General features: G+C 51.9%; 1 protein-coding gene across 3 annotated transcripts in view; it reads right to left on the bottom strand.

The window, feature by feature from the left end:
- Positions 1-18,033, bottom strand: part of EMID1 (EMI domain containing 1) — a 60,314-nt gene that overhangs the window by 28,719 nt on the left and 13,562 nt on the right. For all 3 annotated transcript variants that reach the window (XM_031948846.1, XM_031948845.1, XM_031948847.1), the window contains exons 2-3: positions 14,830-14,943; positions 12,133-12,236 (exon numbers count right to left, since the gene is read on the bottom strand). In XM_031948846.1, coding sequence (XP_031804706.1) covers positions 12,133-12,236; positions 14,830-14,943 — 218 coding nt within the window. The remainder of the gene's footprint in view (positions 1-12,132; positions 12,237-14,829; positions 14,944-18,033) is intronic.

Raw genomic sequence — 18,033 nt, 5'->3', positions numbered from 1 at the left:
GTCCCACAACTGGCTCACATTGAGGGAAAAAAAGCTCAATCCCAATCCCACCCGCCTCCAGCTCCTTCCCGTCCTCCAGTGGGCCCGTTCCCTAAGCACCGGGCTTGGCGAGCCGTAAATAACTGAGGGATGGTCTGGGGAGAGCGGCCTGGGTCTGCTTCCCAGCTGCGGCCCACATGTGCAGCATCTCGCCAAGTCTGTTGCCAGGTCTGCGCCTGGGAGCGCGCCGAAGGCCCGGGAAGGGCCAGTCCCGGATGGCTTGGCCCAGGAAGCGCCTCAGGTTCGTTCTGCATCCGGGTCTTCCCGGCTCTGAAGTCCAGCATCTCAACTCCTGTATGGTCCCGCCTGTTGGGTCACCCCGGCTCCCCAGAGAATAGACGTAGGAAACTAGGGACGGGCCTTCTCCTGCGGTACCTGGGGGGCAGGCCAGGAGCCTGGAAGGCCGGCCACAAATCCATCGGACCATAAGCTTCTTGAGGGCCCGACTTCAGCAAGAAGTCACTCATGCCCTCAGTGACTTGTGCACTGTCAAAACCCATTTCACCAGAGCCTGAAGCTTAACATCAGAAGGATTCTCGGTTTCTATCTACTCTCCCCCTTTTGTACAGATCAGGAAACTGAGGCCCAGGGAGAGGAAGGTCATGTAAATCATAAGGAGAACAGCCTGGATTTAAAGCTGGGTCACCTTTAATCCGTCTGGGCCAAATGCTTTCCCCTGGGCACTCGAGGCCTTTCACAGTCAGGCCCTGACCTTCTCGGACTTACCTTAAGCCGAGCGCTTGCTACCACGGCCAAAAACGGAGATATAGGTATATATTTGGGTGGAGGGGTCTGAGACACATGAGCCTTTGGCAGAGACGGACACACTGTGCAGCTATTGTTGGGAAGCCCAGGAAGGGAGAGAAGGGAGAAGTCATGAGAGACTTCTGAAGTCAATTATTCTCCCTGATCCAAAGCTAAGAGAAATGGTTTCTAAGCTATTGCAGGACTGAAAGGTGCCGTTCCCTGCCCCTTCCCATCTGAGGGTCCTAAGGAATAGTCCCCTTTGCAGCGCCCTAGGTACGCCCCATTTGTTATACACCTCCCGTGACTTTATGCCTCCATAACCTTGCTTAGGATATCCCCTGGGACACAGCAGGAGCTTAATGATTGCTCGTTGGTTGATTACCACCAGCTGAAATCAGCCATTCTTCAAAGCCCAGTTTAAGATGAATTCTGAATTTTTCCACTCAAGTTGATTAACTGCCTGCTGTATGCAGGCCCTTGTGCTAGGTGGGGGCAGAGACGAAGCTGCAGCTGCTGTGCCCCCCTCCCTGGTGAAGCTAGCCCTGATCTGGCCCCTGTCTCACCAAGGAACTCCTCCGGGGAGGCGAGAACCAAGGTCCGATGGAAGCTCCTGGCCCCTCTCCCGATTTCCGGGCTGGAGAGTTTCCATTCAACAAACTGTCACTGACCCTGCTGGAGGGGGGTTACCAGGGGCGGTGGGGGTGGGGAAGACAGGAAGAAGAGATTAATTATAATAAAAATAATGAAAAGGTGGGATAGCCTCAGGACAGGGGATGTCAGGGTTCTGAAGGGTCTTAGAACAGGGGATGTCAGGGCTGGGAAGGAGGGGGCTTAGAACAGAAGATGTTGGAGCTGGGAGAAGTTATAATCGAGATCGCTTAGTTCAGGGACTCCTAAACTGGAAGCCATAAACTTGTTTTACAGCTATCTGACCCCAGAAGGGCCTGCTAAATTCTGCCTCGCGCTGTCTCGAGCGCCATCATAGCTCAAGTGCATAGAGAGCCGGTCTCCGCCAGAAAGATCTGGTTTAAATTCTGCTCCCGATCAAATCGGTTGATGAAAAAATGTAGACCTGCCTTAGAGGAGAGACTTCCCTCCTCAGGGAGCTCCTCGTGCCTGTTTCGGGGCTCGGCTTCCACACCATTTCATTCCCAAACACAGCCCTCGAAGAACTAAAGAAGCAGCTCAGCAGAAGCTCTGACAGAGCACAGTCCCCCACCTCTATGAGAGGGTGGTTAATCGGGGGTCTGTCTTTGCTAGAAGCTCAGAGTATAGCCCAACATTCCTGCTGATCCGACTGGATGTGATGAAATCTCCCCGGAAGCAGCAGCCGCTGAGGGTCCATCTCAGTCCCTCTCCCGGGCTGAGAGAGCGGCCGCCCAGCCAGCAGCCTGGGAGGCAGGGACCCCAAAGTCCCCTCCCGCTGCTCTTCTAAGGGCCAACTCAGGCCAGTGATCCTCTCGGCCCGGCCTCCCCCACGATCCCCTCGGCCCGGCCTCTCCCACGATCCCCTCGGCCTGGCCTCTCCCATGATCCCCTTGGCCCGGCCTCCCCCACGATCCCCTCGGCCCGGCCTCCCCCACGATCCCCTCCGCTCGGCCTCCAGAGGCCTGAGAGTCTCCCGCAAGAGTTTACTTTACACATATAAATATTTGCAGCTGGTACATCTGGAGGTCACGGGTCAGGACCAGGAGGTAGCTCTGGACTCGCTCATGCAGAAGGAGGGAAACTCAGCCCAGTGCTTGGCCCTGCCTGGCCCAGAGCCTGTGCTGCCGGGACTCATCCAGAGTCCCGCCAAGGCTCACCAGAGTCTGTTCCCACAAAGTCCAGCTCAGCTCACCCCAAAGTTTGGTCTAGAACAATCTCAATCAGTCAGGCTAAAGTCCTGCTCAGCCCAACTCAAAGTCTAGTCCAACTCAACCCAAAGTCTAACTCTGCTCAACAAAGTCCAGATCACTCCAACCCAAAGTCCCATTCAGGAACAACCCAGCTGAACCCAAAGTTTGGTCTAGAACAATCTCGATCAATCAGGCTAATTCCTGCTCAGCCCAACCCAAAGTCCAGCCCAGCTCACCCCAAAGTTTGGTCTAGAACAATCTCGATCAGTCGGGCCAAAGTCTGGCTCAGCCCACCCCAAGAAGCGTCTCCGGCAGAGATCAGCTCTCTCAGTGGAGTTGGAGACGGGGAAGTAAAGTCGCCGCTGGTCGAGCACAGAGGAGCGGGCCTCCCGGGGACCCCAATCTCGGCGTCTCTTTCCCACAAGCATCTGCGGCTCCTTTGCCCCTGCATCTTGGCCGGGTGGAAATCTTTTTAACTGAATCAACCTGCGGGAACCGCCTGCAACTAGGATCAGCGTATTTTCTTGAATCAATCGAAGCCTGCCCTAAACATTTTGGATAAAAGGAGAGGAGCTTTCTCCAGAAATAAGGGAAAAAACAAGAAAGACATTTTGAAAGTCCCATTCTAGAGGTTAGAACAAGGATGGAGCAAAGAGAGGGCTGGATCAGGGCAAGAACGGAGGATTCAGCTCCAGTCCCCCTTCATGGCTGGGCAGTCGGGGCTCAGGCAGGGACAAGTCCCAAGAAAAGCCATCTCTCCTCAGCTTCCTTTCCCCAGGCCCGCCTTCCCACAAACACTGTCATCTCACAGGTCACATCATTACTCCCAGAAGACTCTGAAGGGACTTGAAAGATCATCGGGTCTGACCTCTGACCCCAAGGCCCAGACCTAGCAAAGCGATGGTGGATGGCCGAGAAGTCATTATCAGCCTTGTTGAGGAATCCCATGATCCTTAGAGAATTCTTCCTGCTCTGGTCCGCAGGGCAGATTCCCCTCCCCTCCCCCTATCTCTGGGAGGGGGATATAGTGACCTCTGAGCAGGGCCCTCCAGCTTTGGCTTGAAGACCTCCAGTGCTGGGGATGTCACCGCTTCCTGGGGTGTCTGTTGCACTTTGGAACGGATCTCGCTCGTTGTTTCTGCTCTGGAGCCAAACTGAGCGAATTAAATCCCTCTTCCAGGACGGCCTTTCAAGTCAATACTTGAAGGGAGCTTTCCGGAGCCCCTGCATCTTTCCTTCTCCAGGATAAATCCGCCTCCTCCATCCATCTGGTTCTCCCGGGACACAGATTTAGTCCCGTCCTGGTCGCCCCCTCGGCACAGTGGTCGGCTCATCCACGTCTCCGAAAATGGGGTGCAGAAAACTGCAGCCGGGGTTCCAGATGCCGTCGGACGGCGGCAGAGGACAGCTCCTTTTTCCCGGGAGTTTCCCGTCTCTCACTGTAGCCCCGGGTCCCATCTGCAGTTTTGGCTGACATATCTCATGTAATAATAATGATGATGATAGCTAGCATTTCCTTAATGAAGCCCTTTACCAATGTTATCTCATTTGATTTTCATAACAAGCCTGGGAGGGAATTGGCGGGAAGTGTTATTATTATCTCCATTTTATAGATGGGGAAACTGAGGCAAATAGAGGTTAAGTGATTTGCCCAGGATCACACAGCTAGGAGGTATCTGAACCTGGATTTGAACTCAGATCTTCCTGACTCTAGATCTTATGCTCCACACACCGCACCATCTTAGCTGCCTATTGTCCCAACTCTATTCAATTAATTCAGTAACTCTGATTCATCTAAGGCCTTGTGGTAAGTTCTCCTCATGCCCTTGGATGTTCCCCTCAGTGATAAAGATTGCACCCCAGCCAGTCCTCCCATAAATTCACCCAAGGAGTAGGGAGTCCAGCCAGTGCGTCTTTCCTTGTTTTCTCCAAACCTGGAGAGGATACCAGTGTCGAAATGGGACTATGCATTAGTTACTCCTCTCTGTTACCCTTTTTCTTTCTCTTTCCTTTCTTCTTTTCCTCCTTTTTCCTTCTTCCTCCTCCTCTTCCTCTTCCTTCTTCTTTTTCTCCCCCTCCTCCTTCTTTTCTTCTTCTTCCTCTTCTCCTCCTCCTTCTCCTTCTTCTCCTCCTTCTTTCTTCTTCTTCTCTTCCTCCTCCTCCTTCTCCTCTTTTTCTTCTCCTCCTCCTCCTTTCTTTTTCTCCCCCTCCTTCTTCTTCACCTTCTCCTCCTCCTCCTCTTTCTTTTTCTTCTTCTCCTCCTTCTCCTTTCTTCTCCTACTCCTTCTCCTCCTTCCTCTTCTCCTTCTCCTCCTCCTCCTTCCTCTTCTCCTTTTCCTTCTTCTTCTTCTTCTCCCTCTTCTTCTTCCTCTTCTCCTTTTTTTTCCTCTTCCCCTCGTCCTTCCTCTTCTCCTTGTCCTTCTTCTTCTCCCTCTTCTTCCTCTTCTCCTTCTTCTTCCTCTTCTCCTCCTCCTCCTTTTTCTTCTTCTCCTCTTCTTCTTCCTCTTCTCCTTCTTCCTCTTCTCCTTCTCCTCCTCCACCTCCTCCTTCTCCTTCCTTTTCTCTTCCTCCTTCTCCTTTTTCTTCATTTTTTCTTCTCCTCCTCCACCACCACCACCTCTTCCTCCTCCTCTGCTTTCTCCTTCCTATACAGACTTCCCTTAGACTCCTATTTGCAATTTCTATGTTCTATATTGAGTTCTACATTGCCAGTGTCCTCATTTTTACATCTTCAGAGACAAGATATCCTTGGACTCCTGGCCTTTCATCCACACCAAAGGTAGAGGCAGAGTAGTGCAATGGACAGGGCATTAATTGGGAGTCAGGAGGAGCTAGGTTCAAATCTGACCCCGGATCCCAGTAGCCGTGGGACCCTGGGCCACGAGCCTCGCTCAGAGCTTGGGACTACCTTTGCTCAATCTGGACTCCAGTGCTTAGCTGCAGACTCCAACTGACCCCATGTGGGAGAAGCATTTTCGTGAATGTAGTTCAATTAATTGGCATCAGTCTCCCGGGTCGGGTACACAGGGTTCTCTGGACTGACTTCCAAAGGGGTGCAGAGTACAAAGGAGGTGAGCAGTCCCTGAGCAATTCCTAGGCTTATTGAGAGCCTGGGCCAAGCCGGAGCAGCCCGGGCCAGCTCAGCCTAGGCCAGATCCTGGCTGAGTCCTGCTGGGTCCAATACAGCCTGGTCCAGATCCTGGTCAAATCCAACTGGGCCCAGCCAGTCCATGGTCCATTTCCTGGTCAAAGCCAACTGGGCCCAGCCAGTTCGTGGTCCAGATCCTGATCAAATCCTGGTCAAATCCAACCGGGCCCAGCCAGTCTAGCCGGGCCTAGCCCCAGGGCATTCTAAGCCTGATTTTTTTTTTGGGGGGGGTTGGAGGGAAGGGGAGCACTTCCTCTGAGAATAGCTGGGCCAGCAAAGACATGAGGGATGGGGGGAGGGAATCTGCCCCAGTGACCCGAGCAGGAAGGATTCAATAAACACAGAGGGATTTATGGTTTCCTGATGTGTCACCTTCACGGGGGGCCCGAGTTTGGCCTGAGAGGAGGGAGGAGATGGGGGTAACTTCCCTGCTGGATGAAGGACGAGGGCTTGGGGGCAGGGTCTTTGGGCCGCAGGGCGAGCCCAAGGAAGGGAGCTTCAGGGGCGGCCACGAGGAGCCAGAGGCCGCCCAGGCCGGAGCCCAGGAGGACGATTGGATTCCAGAGCCCAGAAACGAGTTTCCCGCCCCACTTCCAGCCCAACCTCCCCATCCTTAGCCCGGCCACAGAAACTCTGAACTCTAGAAAGGGTGGTTCAGGTCACAAGGACCTCCATCCCACCAGAGCCCAAGTGGGCATTCCCACCAGCCAAGCAAAAGCAAAGTTAGGCCAGTTGCCGGGATTGGTCAGAGGGGCCGGGTTCAAATTCTGACTCATTTGCTTCCTGCTCCTGTGACCTCAGTTTCCTCATCTGTCAAGGGAGAGGATTTCACTAGATAAGGAGCCGCAAATGCTTTAAAGTAAAAGGGCATTGGCTTAAATGCCCCCCAGACTGGCCAGCCTTTGAGGCCCCTTCTGGTGCTAAACCATGATCTCAGGGACAGGCTCTCTCTGGGACTCAGCTTCCCCAGCTACACACCGAGGGGATGCATCGCGTGGCCTTTGAGGCCACTTCTAGCCGTAATTCTAGGATCTTACAAGCCTGTTTAAGGAGCAGAGACTTAGGAGTTAAGTGCTTAGAATGCGGTGGGGGAGCCCTGAGGAACTGGATACCCGGACTTAGTCTTCCCGTCTCTGGTATTCTGGCAAGGGCCGCGAGCCCCGGCCCCCTCCTCCCGTGCCCCCGGCCCAGCCCCTGCCAAAGCCCATTGTTGCCAGCTCCCCTCCCTTCCCCTCCGGCGGCCTGCCTACGCCCCACATTCTTGGCATGGGAGGGCCCCAGCCATTGTTTCTCGGGAGAGTTGGGGCCCCGGCCCAGGTGAGGGGGGGTCCTCTTTGGATGTCTGATTGTCCTCCCCCCTCCTGGAGAAGGGCCGGCCCAGCTTCGTCAAGCCAGGCCAGGCCAAGGTAGCCGGATGGGCCCAGTCCAATTTAACCCAACTCAACTCTCTCAGAATAAATCAGCCCAGCCCAACTTAGCCCAACATAGCCCAATTCCCCTGGCCTGGCCCAGCCTAGATCAGCCCAACTCCCCCACCCTAGATTAGCCCAGCCCAACCTAGCCCAACTTAGCCCAATTTAGCCCAATTCCCCTGGCCAAGATCAGCCCAGCCCAGCTCATTTAGTCCAGCCCAGCTCAGCCCAGCCTAATTTATCCCTCCCCACATCTCAAGAACTCTCGAGGATTCTCAGACTGGAAGAAAAAGAGCAGTTTCAGATAAGAGGCTCATAGCTCAAGAAAAGGAAAGGACCTCGAAAGACACCGCTACCTCCCATTTTACAGTCAGGGAGACTGAGGTGGAAGGATATAAAATGACTTGGCTAAGGTCATCCTCCCTCCCATAAACAGCTACCTTTGATCTGTATAAGAGCCTGTGTGAACTCGGTTGAAGAATGAGAATAATCCTGCACATCTCACAGACGAGGAACTCATCCCGGAAAGGGAAAGGAGCCCTGGCCAAGGGGTATGTGGATGGCTCCTGGGCCTGGGACCGTGTTCCCAGAGGCAGAGAACCTGGGTTCCAATCCTGCCTCTGAAACTTCTCTGTGTGACCTAGGGCAAGCCTGGGACCCGTTTCAGTCTGTAAAATGCCAGGGGGCGCCGGGCAAACTGGAGGGCCTCGGGGTGCCTGTCCGGTTCTAGATCCGGGGTCCTGCCTGGATGCTGTCAGAATGGCGCACGGGCGGGGTTCGGCGGAGTATTAGTCCTAATAGGACGGACACTGGAGAGAGTGTGGGCTGGGGCGAAGGTGGGGATGGCAGCAGGGAGCCGGGCTGGCCCATCACTGTCGGGCTCCCTCCTCCCCCTGTGATGAGGGTCAGGGGCCTTCTGAGGGAGGGACAGGGATGCCCCCCTGGAGACAGCTCATCTGGGAAACAGCTGGAAGGGAGCCCTCTGACCTCCCTGATGACACGGGGCAGTCAGGTGTAGGAAGTAGAGATACAGAATGTGTTAAGAATGGACAGTGGCTTCCAGCCTCCTCCCCTTCTCCTCTTCCTCCTCCCCTTTTCCGCCTCTATTTTCTTCTCTTCCTCTTCTTCTTCCCCCTCCCCTCCTTTTTCTTCCTCTTTTCCCTCTTCCTCTTCTCTTCCTCCTCCTCTTCTCATTCTCTCTTTCTTCTACTATTCTCCTCTTTTCCTCCTCCTCCCTTCCTCCTCTTTCTTTTTCCTCCTCCTCTTCTTCTCCTTCCCCTCTTCCCCCTTTCTCCTCCCTCTTTCTCCTCTGCCTTTCCTTTTTCTCCTTCTTTTCTTCCTTTCTCCCTCCTTCTCTCAATCCTCTCCTCCTCCTTCTTTTCCCCTCCTCTTTCTCCTCTCTTTCTCCTCCTTTTTTCTCCTTCTCCCTTTCCTCTTCTCCTCCTTCCCTCCCCTTCCTTCTCCTCTTCCTCCTCCCCTTCTCCTCTTCCTCCTCCCCTTTTCTTCTTCCTCCTCCCCTTCTCCTCTTCCTCCTCCCCTCTTCCTCCTCTTCTTTCTTCCTCCTCTTCCTCCTTTCCCCTTCTCCTTTCTTCCTCCTTTTCTCTTCCTTCCCTTCTCCTCCTTTTCCCCTTCCCCCTTCTGCTTCTCCCTTTCTCCTTCTCTCCTCCTCCTCTTCTTCCTCCCTCCCACCATCTTTCTCCCTGTGGTCTCTGTCCACAGCAGTCCATGTACTTGGTCATCATGGGACGAGGCACTTTGTAACTCCAAGTCATGCTCCTGCTGGGGCAGGAAGGTACCCTAAGCCACTCTCCTCAGCCACAGGGCAATAAGGGTAGTGACCTACCCAAGGCCAGAGCGGGCAATAGCCAGAGCGGGACGTGAGTCGAGCCCTTGGGCCACCCGCTAGGACTCCTGCCTCCTCCCCGGCTGGCTTGCCAGGAGAACGAGGGTGGCTGTTTCCCAGGCCTCCACATCCAGCTTTCAGTTGAGTTGGTGGCTGGAGGGAATGTATGGGGGGGCAGGCTTGTCCAGCTTCAGGTTCTGATCTCCCCAGCGCTCCCTGTGGCAGGCTCACCCTGGTGTCCTAGCCCTCCCCCAGCCCGGCAGTGACCCAGCCTGCCGAGAAGGGGAGAATCTTGGGACGGGAGGCAGGAGAGAGGGAAGGAGCCTTCTCGTGTGAGCTTCCCCAGGCTGACCCTCTCCCTCTCTCCTCTCCTCCAAGGAGGTCAGAGCCTTGAAGGAAATCACAAGGCAGCCCTGGAGAACAGCCAGGGTGGAGGCACTGAGGAGGGAGCAGCCCATGAAGTCTCCCCTCTTCCCCTACTTTACCCCCTCCTCTCGCTCCCTTACCTACTTCTCTCCACTCTGTTCCCTGCCAACCCCCCCTACCTCCCTCAGCCCCAACTCCCCACCCCCACCGGGTGGCGACCTCCCAGTCCGTCCCCTAGACACCCAAGACAAGCGGCTCATGGGATCTAGGAACCGAATGGGGATGAGCCCATCTCCATCCTCCTCTCCGCCTTCCTCCTCTTCTACCTCCCCAAGGTCTTCCTGTCCCTTATGGAGAAGCACAGGGAGACAAGGCGGATATCTGAGAACGAGGGTTCCTGCTCTTTAACCTTCTGTGCAGGGCCAAGCGCTCCCCTGGTTCTCCTTCTCCTTCCTCTGCCTCTTCCTCTTTCTCTCCATCCTCTTCCTCCTCTATTCCCTTCTGCTCTTCCCTCACTCCCCTTCCCCTTCCTTTCCTTCTCCCTTCTTTGGAAGATCTACTCTGATCTTCCCCCTCCCCCTCCTCCATCTCCTCTTCCTCTGCACTGGCTCCTGTCCCTGGAGGTCAAGGTCAAAAGCAGAGATGGCTCTAGGGGATCCCGGGGCGTATCTACACGATTCTCTAACTCCCTTCCTGAACCTCACCCTTCTCAGGAGCCCTCTTCCATTACACCCCCATTTCTTCTCCCTTAGTCCCCACTCCCTAAGGTCGGGGGCTTCCACCTGGAGGCCTGGAAGGGCTATAGAGGCTCCTGGACCAGAGGGTCCGAGGACCAGAGCTGAGAGGGGCTTTGAGGCTCATTCAGTCCTCCCCCTCTGTTTTACAGATGAGGACCCAGATGGAGGAAAGATAAGTTACTTCTCCAAGATCACATAGGTCATAGAGGATCATGGATGGGGAGGGGAAAACTGAGGCCTGAAGAGGGAGCCTAGGTCCGGAGCCAGATGGGATCATTAAGATCATTCAGTCCAATCCCCCCATTTTACAGATAAGGAATATGAGGCATGGGGAAGGGAGGGAACTGGCCCGGGGTCACACAGGTTATTAGACAGTAGAATTTGAACTCGAGTCCTCTGATCTCACATCCTCCACTCTTTCCATTGCTTCTCATCTTTTCCCCTAACAAGATACACAGGAAGGAACGAAGTGGGAGCCAATACTTAGCATTTATTACTCTGACTATAAACATGCCATCTCTGTGGGAGAAATTCGACCAATGGGCAGATATCAGAACCCCCATTTTACAGATGGGAAAGCTGAGGGAAGAAGGGAGAGACCTAAGATCAGGCCACTAGCCTTAATATTCTTTCCAGGGACTGTGTCAAGGGCCCATTCAGAACAGATTAAAGATCTTGGGACCCAAGAGCCAGGGCCGGAAGGATCTCGGAGGCTGATTCGGTCTCCGGCTTTTATGGGAGAGGACACCAAAGCTCAGCAGAAGTGACCAAAGTCATACACACAGCAGAGCTGGCCTGGGAACCCCCGTGCTCTGACTTCAGAACCAGTGAGCTGTCCAGTGAGCTAGAAAGTCTGGGCCTGGATGCCTCCCACAGCAGCCGCCTTCTGTTTTCTGGCCCTTCTCCCCAGGAAAAGGAACAAGTATTTATTAAGTGCCTACTATGTGCCAGGCACCCGACTGAGGGCTTAAAATAGTGTTTCATTTAAGAAATGCTTGTTATATATATATATATATATATATATATATATATATATAATTTTTTTATCATGTTTAACATATATTGGATTATTTGCCATCTAGGGGAGAGGGGAGAGGGTGGAAGGAGATTAGAATACAAGTTTGTACAATGGTTAATGTTGAAAAATTATCCATGCATAGGCTTTTTTTTTTTTACTTTCCTTCCCTTTCCTTTCCTTCATTTTCCTTCTCTACCCTTTTCTTACCCTCCCTTCTCTTTCCTTTCCTTCCTTTTCCTTTTTTCTTCCTTTCCTTTTCCTTTTCCTTTCCTTCTCTTTTCCCCCTTTCTTTCCCTTCTTTCCCCTTCCTTTCCTTTCCCTTTTTCTTTCACTTCACTTCCCTTCTCTTCTCTTCTCTTCCTTTCCTTTCCCTTCCCTTCCTTTTATTTTTCCATCCCTTCCTTTCCCTTTTTTCTCCCCTTCCCTTTATTTCCCCACCCTTCTCTTCCCTTTTTCCTTCCTTCCCTTCCCCTTTCCTTCTCTTTTTTCCTTTCCTTTACCTTCTTTTTCTTTCCCTTCCTTTTTCTTTTTCCTTCACTTTCCTTCTCTTCTCTTCCTTTCCTTTCCTTTTCCTCCCTTCCTTTCCTTTCCTTTTTCCTTCCATTTTTCTTCCCTTCCCTTCCTTTCCCTTTTTTCTCCTCTTCCCTTTATTTCCCTCTCTTCCCTTTCCTTCCCCTCCTTTCCCTTCCCTTTTCCTTCCTTTCCTTTCCTTTTCCTTCCCTTCCTTTTCCTTCTTTCCTCTTCTGTTCCATTGCTTTTTTCTTTCACTTCCCTTCTCTTCCCTTCCCCTCCCTCTCCCTTTTCCTTCCCTTCCTTTTCCTTTCCTTCCCTTCCCTTCCCTGGATTTTGTTCTTCTCTGTGTCAGCGGCCTGCAGCCCCTCCAAGCCACTTTCTCCCTTCAGCCGAGGGTTCTGGAACAGAGCAGGGGGAGGGAATTGGGGAAGGGGCAACTCCTAGAGGGATTCAGCTGGAGGTCGGTCCTACCTTCTTCGCAGTTGGTCCCCGAATGACCCGGACAGCACTTCCACTCCACAGAGGTCACCGTCTTATACACCACCTTGTACGTGGGTCTCGCCACTGTTCTGTAGCTGCAATAGTCATGGAAGCCAACTTAGCTCTGGGCTCAGGGGCCTCCCCACCCAGTGGCCGCCTGTGTGAGCAGTGCCCACTACTCTGTGCTCTTTGGTTCTGGGCCAAGGTCTGGGAACTGCCCCATCAAAGGCCTGGAGAATGGAAGCTCCCTCTGCCCGCCCCAGAATAAATACCGAATGAATGAATCGAGGGCTCCTGGCCCAGAGGATCCTCACCCCCACACTCAGTGTCACCTCAGGGAAAGTGACTCAATGGAGACAGCACTGGATCAAAAAGATCTGGGGTCAAATTCTCCCACCTTAGAGACTCACTGGCTGGTGACTGGGAAGTCACTATCCCCAGCTGGGCCTCAGTTTCCTCCTTTGTAAAATGCAGATAACAAACCCTGCAGTATTTTCCTTTCACAATTTTTGCAGGATCGGAAGGGATGGGCCCTGTCTGCTGTGGCAGCTGATATTCACGGAGACAAAGTCTGCAAGGCCATTCACAGGCTCTTGCTAATTCATTGCAATCTGGCAGGAAAAGGGCTACAGGGATTGTTACCCCATGTTCTAGATGGCAATACTGAGACCCAGAGGGAAGGGGCTTAGAACTCTTGCTAACACGGCTCCAAGAGCAGAGCCCCTTCCAAGTCTGGCTCCCTCATCTGTTCCCTGGTATTATGGGCCTGGCATCTGGAGATGGCAAACGGCCCCGTGTGGTGCTGGGGCAATCCAGCTTCTGTTTCACATGTTCCATGGGGGGCGTTTGAGGCTTGCCACAATCTGGCTTCAATCTGTCTGACAAACAGTTATTCAGAGCCTCCTATGGCCCAGCCACTGCGCCATGCTGGGGTCTCGAACATAAAAACTGCCCCTGACTCGGCCTCCAGAAGGACTTGTGACACTGGGGTGGGGCCAAGGGGCCAAGGTTGGCGCCCATGCTGAGCAAGAGCAGAGAGTGACAAGGCTGAGGAGGGCACCCCACGCCCCCGGGGAAGAGGAGAGCAGGGAGGGCCCACCTGGGTGGGCATCAAACCAAACCCAACTCTGTGCTCACATGCACCGGGCTCCCTGGTGGGAGACCCTTCATTCTGACGCTGGATGCTGTGGCAGCCAGCCCTGAGCGGAGTGGGGGCCGGGCTCACCCCAAGCCCTGAAAGCTTCTCCTCCCACCTCCTCCCCTTGCCTGGCCGCCCGCCTGAGATCCTGCCTCCTCCAGGAAGTTCTCTCTGACCCCCACGCTGGACTGACTTCCCCTGAACTGCCCCCCACCCCCATGGCCTGGGCCTTTCACTTGAAAACTGCCGTTAAGAGAGACAATCCCTATGACTCGCTTTGTAAGCGTCACAAAGTCACAGAGATGTCAGTGATTGTAATCACATCGTCGTACTCAACAGACACTTATTTCCTGCTCGGTCCGTGTCGGGCACTGGACATAGAAAAACCAGGACGGTCCCTGACCTTGATGCGCTTCCGTCCCATCTACTTATTTCCTCCTGTTGTTATAAATTTTCAGCCATCACTTAGTCACGAAACAGAAACTAGGAACCTATTTAATGGCGAATTCTTTTCAGGTACATGTATATATAATATAATATATAATATCTATCTACATACATACATACACTGTCTCTCTCCATATATATGTTTTATATCTATCTATCTATCTATATATATATCTCACGTGACCGTTTCTCTCTCTCATATGTATATATATCACCTCATTATCTCTCTTTCTCCACATATATATTATCTATCTATTTATCACATGACCATCTCTCTCTCTCTCTCTCTCTCTCTATATATATATATATATATACACACACACACACACACAACCACCTGTATATATATCACCTCACTATCTCTCTTTTTCTCCATATATATATGTTTTATATATATATCTATATCACATGACCATATCTCTCTCTCTCTATATATATATATATACACACACACACACACACACATATACGTCACCTCACCATCTCTCTCTCCAAATAAACATATATATCACCTCACCATATGATATCTATCTACATCCATCCATATATATATACATTCATGTCTACACACACACACACACACACACACACACACACACACGTACAATCTCAGAGACTGGACGAGCCGTGAGGACGGGGCCGGCCTCTCCCCCCCGGTGACCAGGACAGCGGCGGGAGGCGGATCAAGCGTTCCTTGGCCATGACTGTCCTGACTGACCGAATGGAGCGTCTCTTTCCCTGTGAATGCCCGAGTTCACCTTCTGTGACTGACTGAGTCTGCCCCACTACGGGTGAATAAATGGCCACAGGAGAGACTGAGGGCAGAGCGGACAATCCCGGAGCCCCGAATGGCCGTGGAGTTGGGCTGGGGGAGACCGTGAGGCCCCGAGGAGGCATCCGGGTGGTGAGGCCGGGCGGAGGGAGGTGGCGGTTGGGAACGAGCAGAGGCTAAGCTGGTGCCCGGGGTGGCTCTGGGGCCTCCCACCCGACTGCGTCCAGCTCACACACCAAGAGATTAGTGAATGTGCTCACTCAGACCTGGCTATGCGACAGTCCGGTTCTTGGGGGGAGACATCCCGTCCCCAGAAAGTCGCTTCCTTTACCTGTTCCCAGGGCAGCTCATGGGCCACCGGCAGCTCTGCAGGACTCTCTGTAGGTAGGTGCCATTCTGGACGTGGCAGGACACGGTCCGGGTCACTATGTAGGAGCACCAGTTTCTGAAAAATAGACCCCGGCAGAAACATCAGGCTCTGGTCCCTGTCCCCCCCAGGTCCCAGCATCCCTGCTCTGCCCACCATGGGCACTTCCGTCGCCTCCATCTGCTCCTCCCTTTGTCTTCTTGGGACGGTGACAAGGCCCGGCCCCTTCCCCGGTCTCACGCGGTCTTTCGGCCGTCTGAGTCCGGCCTGGATTTCCACAGTCCCTTCAGGGCAGGAGTGGAATCTCCCAGAGAGGACGACACGCTGATCCCAGAATGCCCTGGACCTGCAGAGGTCCCAGGGAAAGGTGCCGACTCTCACTAAAGCCAGTGGGTGGGCCCGTGGGGGGGAGGCTCTAATCTTTCCTTCCCTCTTCCTGTGAACAGGGCAGGGCCCCCTGACTCAGGGAGCACGTTGAGGTTCACTGAGCACTAGGAATGTCCTGATAAAGCTTAAGGGGCACAGACACACAGTCGGTCATGGGGAGGGCAGCCCCTCAGCCCTGCCCAGCCGGGGAGCAGTGGGGTGAAGGTGGAGAGACCACATGGGCAGGGACGCCAGGGGTTCGGCAGCACCCACTGACCCCCTAAGTGCCTTAGGTCAAGTCCCTGTTCCAGATCTTATCGGTGACCTCTGAATAAGTGTGGCTTCCCCTTGAAGGGTAATTATGAGGATGCATGGGAGGAAGGAGACTGGAAAAGGCTTTGAAAAGAATATGAAAAGATGACAGGAGATATTACTGTGACGCAAAGGCTGCCTACATCTCTGGGATGGACCGAGGGACAAGGCCAAGAAAAGCCAGAGATTCTAGAATCATAGAACAGGGAATGTCTGAGCTAGGAGGGGCCTTAGAACCTAGAATGTGGAATGTCAAAGCTGGGAGGGGCTTCTGAACCTAGAACATGGAATATCTAGGCCGGGAGGGGCCTTAGAACCTAGAATGTGAAATGTCAAGGCTCAGAGGGACCTTAGGCCAGGGAATGTCAGAGTTGGGAAGGGCCTTAGGCCAGGGAATGTCAGAAATGAGAACCCTAAAAATCACTGTGTTTTTCTGGCCGAGACTGACTCCAGCAAAACCTTGACATTTGTGCCAGACCAAATTTGTGAAATACAAATAGAAAGTGGAACTAATGGTGACTTCTTCCCCAAAACGGCTCACAAAATTCTCCTGAAGCCCACAGGCTCTAGGGAGTGGGGCCGTTACTGAAGCTGGCCTAGTCAGCCATTCAAATAAGCACGTGGCTCTGAGACGCTTGGAAGCTGTGAGGCTTTCTCTCCCAAAGCAGTGGTAGCTGAAGGCTTCCTGAGAAAACCCTAGAGAATGAGGGACCTTGGAACCTTGGCTAAGCGGCTGTAACAGGTCTAGAGCAGAGTGGCAGCTCTAGGACCCTTTCAGTTCAGGCCCAGGGGATCCAGGCTGCCTAGAGCTCTGTCTTAGGATACCACGATCCAGATCTCTAGACCTCAAAGATCTGACGGGGCCTAATGACTGGACACGGAGGTCCAAGTGAACCTGGGGCCCCGCAGAAAGACCAAGAGGGGCCAATAACTCCACCCAAAAGCACAGCAGAAAGCAGAGCTGGGGCCCCGTTACAAAGCTCTAATTAGCAATTAAAACTAGAGAGATGAATAAACCAAAGAAAATACTGATAGCAATTTTTTTGGAAGAACTAGAGATCTCCTTAAGGCAATTTGGTGGCACAGTAGACAGAATGCTGAGTCTGGGACTCATCAACACTCATCTTTCTTGTTAGAATCCTAGTGTTAACTCAATGAGATTGATACAATGCTTATTGGTTCACACATTAGAGCAAATCCTTACAAGGAGTTAAGTCACTAGTATTGATAGAAACAATACTTAAGTTAACACCTTTGAGAATTGACACATTAGCTCACACATTAGTTCACAGTTTGGGAGCTTTCAGGATTCAGTGTGAGATATCCAAATTCACACCTTCCATAATCCCACTCTCAGAGGAGGAGTCAACCTTTGAGTTTACACCTCTAAAAGAGCATAAAAACAGCTGAGCTCAGTCAGGAGAGTTCAGTTGAAAAGATCGAGAGGGGAGTGTCAGTTGGAGATTGAGAAGCCACAAGTTGGAGTTGAGCTAGAGGCAGAAGCTGGAAGAGCTAAAAGACAAGCTACAAGAGCTCTTGGAACCAAGGAGGGAGAGAGGCCTCTAAGAAAGCTAACCGGGCCCAAGGAAAGAGACAAGACTTGGAAGGAGAAAATAAACGTTTGGATTTTATCAGCTGGCTGCATTTGAGGTGATTATTGATCTGAACTGATACTAAGGCTGCCTCCCAAAAACCTCCCCAAGAAACTGCTCCCAGAGAACCATCATATATATTATACAAAAGAAGAGAACACCACACTTTCTGAGTTCAAATCCACCCTCAGATACTTACTCTGTGATCTCCGCCAAGTCACTTTCCTCATCTGTAAAATGGGCTAGAGATGGAAATGGCAAACTCATTCAATATCTTTGTCATGAAAACCTCAAATGGGGTCCAAAGAGTTGGATGTGACTGAACAACAACAAAGAAATCCCCTCAAAGAAAAAGTGAATAATTCTATTAACAACTGTAAGGGGGAAAAAAATTAAAAGGATACTCCTCAAAGAAGACATGAATATCTCAAAGAAATGAGTGAAGGATAAAAATATAAAATAAAAGTAATGAAGAGAAGAATTGGAAGGAGAACGTATAGTTCAGAAGAAAGAGTTGGAAACATGAGTCAAGTGATGAAAACTAGACTAGAACAAACAGAAATCAATCATTGCATGAGATAGTCACAAAAATTTGAATGAAATCAAAAGATTGAAAAAAAAAGGAAGAAAATTTAACATATAAAGTACAAGGGACACTAAAAACAAGGTCCAGGAGATATAAAGTTAAAGATTAAAATTAAAGATTAAAAATCATTAGACTTCTTAAAAACCTAAGTTTTTTTTAAGGCCTGGAAACTGTATTTCAAGAAATTGTAAGTGAAAACTCCCCACATCTGTTTAAAACCACAAAACAACATAAAAATGGAAAGAGTCCCTTAATTACCTCCTGAAGAATCCCCTAAAGAGAAAGTCACAAGAATGTGAGTCAAAATCTAGA

The sequence above is a fragment of the Sarcophilus harrisii genome, chromosome 1 (assembly GCF_902635505.1).
Source record: "Sarcophilus harrisii chromosome 1, mSarHar1.11, whole genome shotgun sequence".
NCBI lineage: Eukaryota > Metazoa > Chordata > Mammalia > Dasyuromorphia > Dasyuridae > Sarcophilus > Sarcophilus harrisii.
The sequence above is the reverse complement of the archived record's forward strand: the minus strand, read 5'-3'. Positions and strand labels throughout refer to the sequence as shown.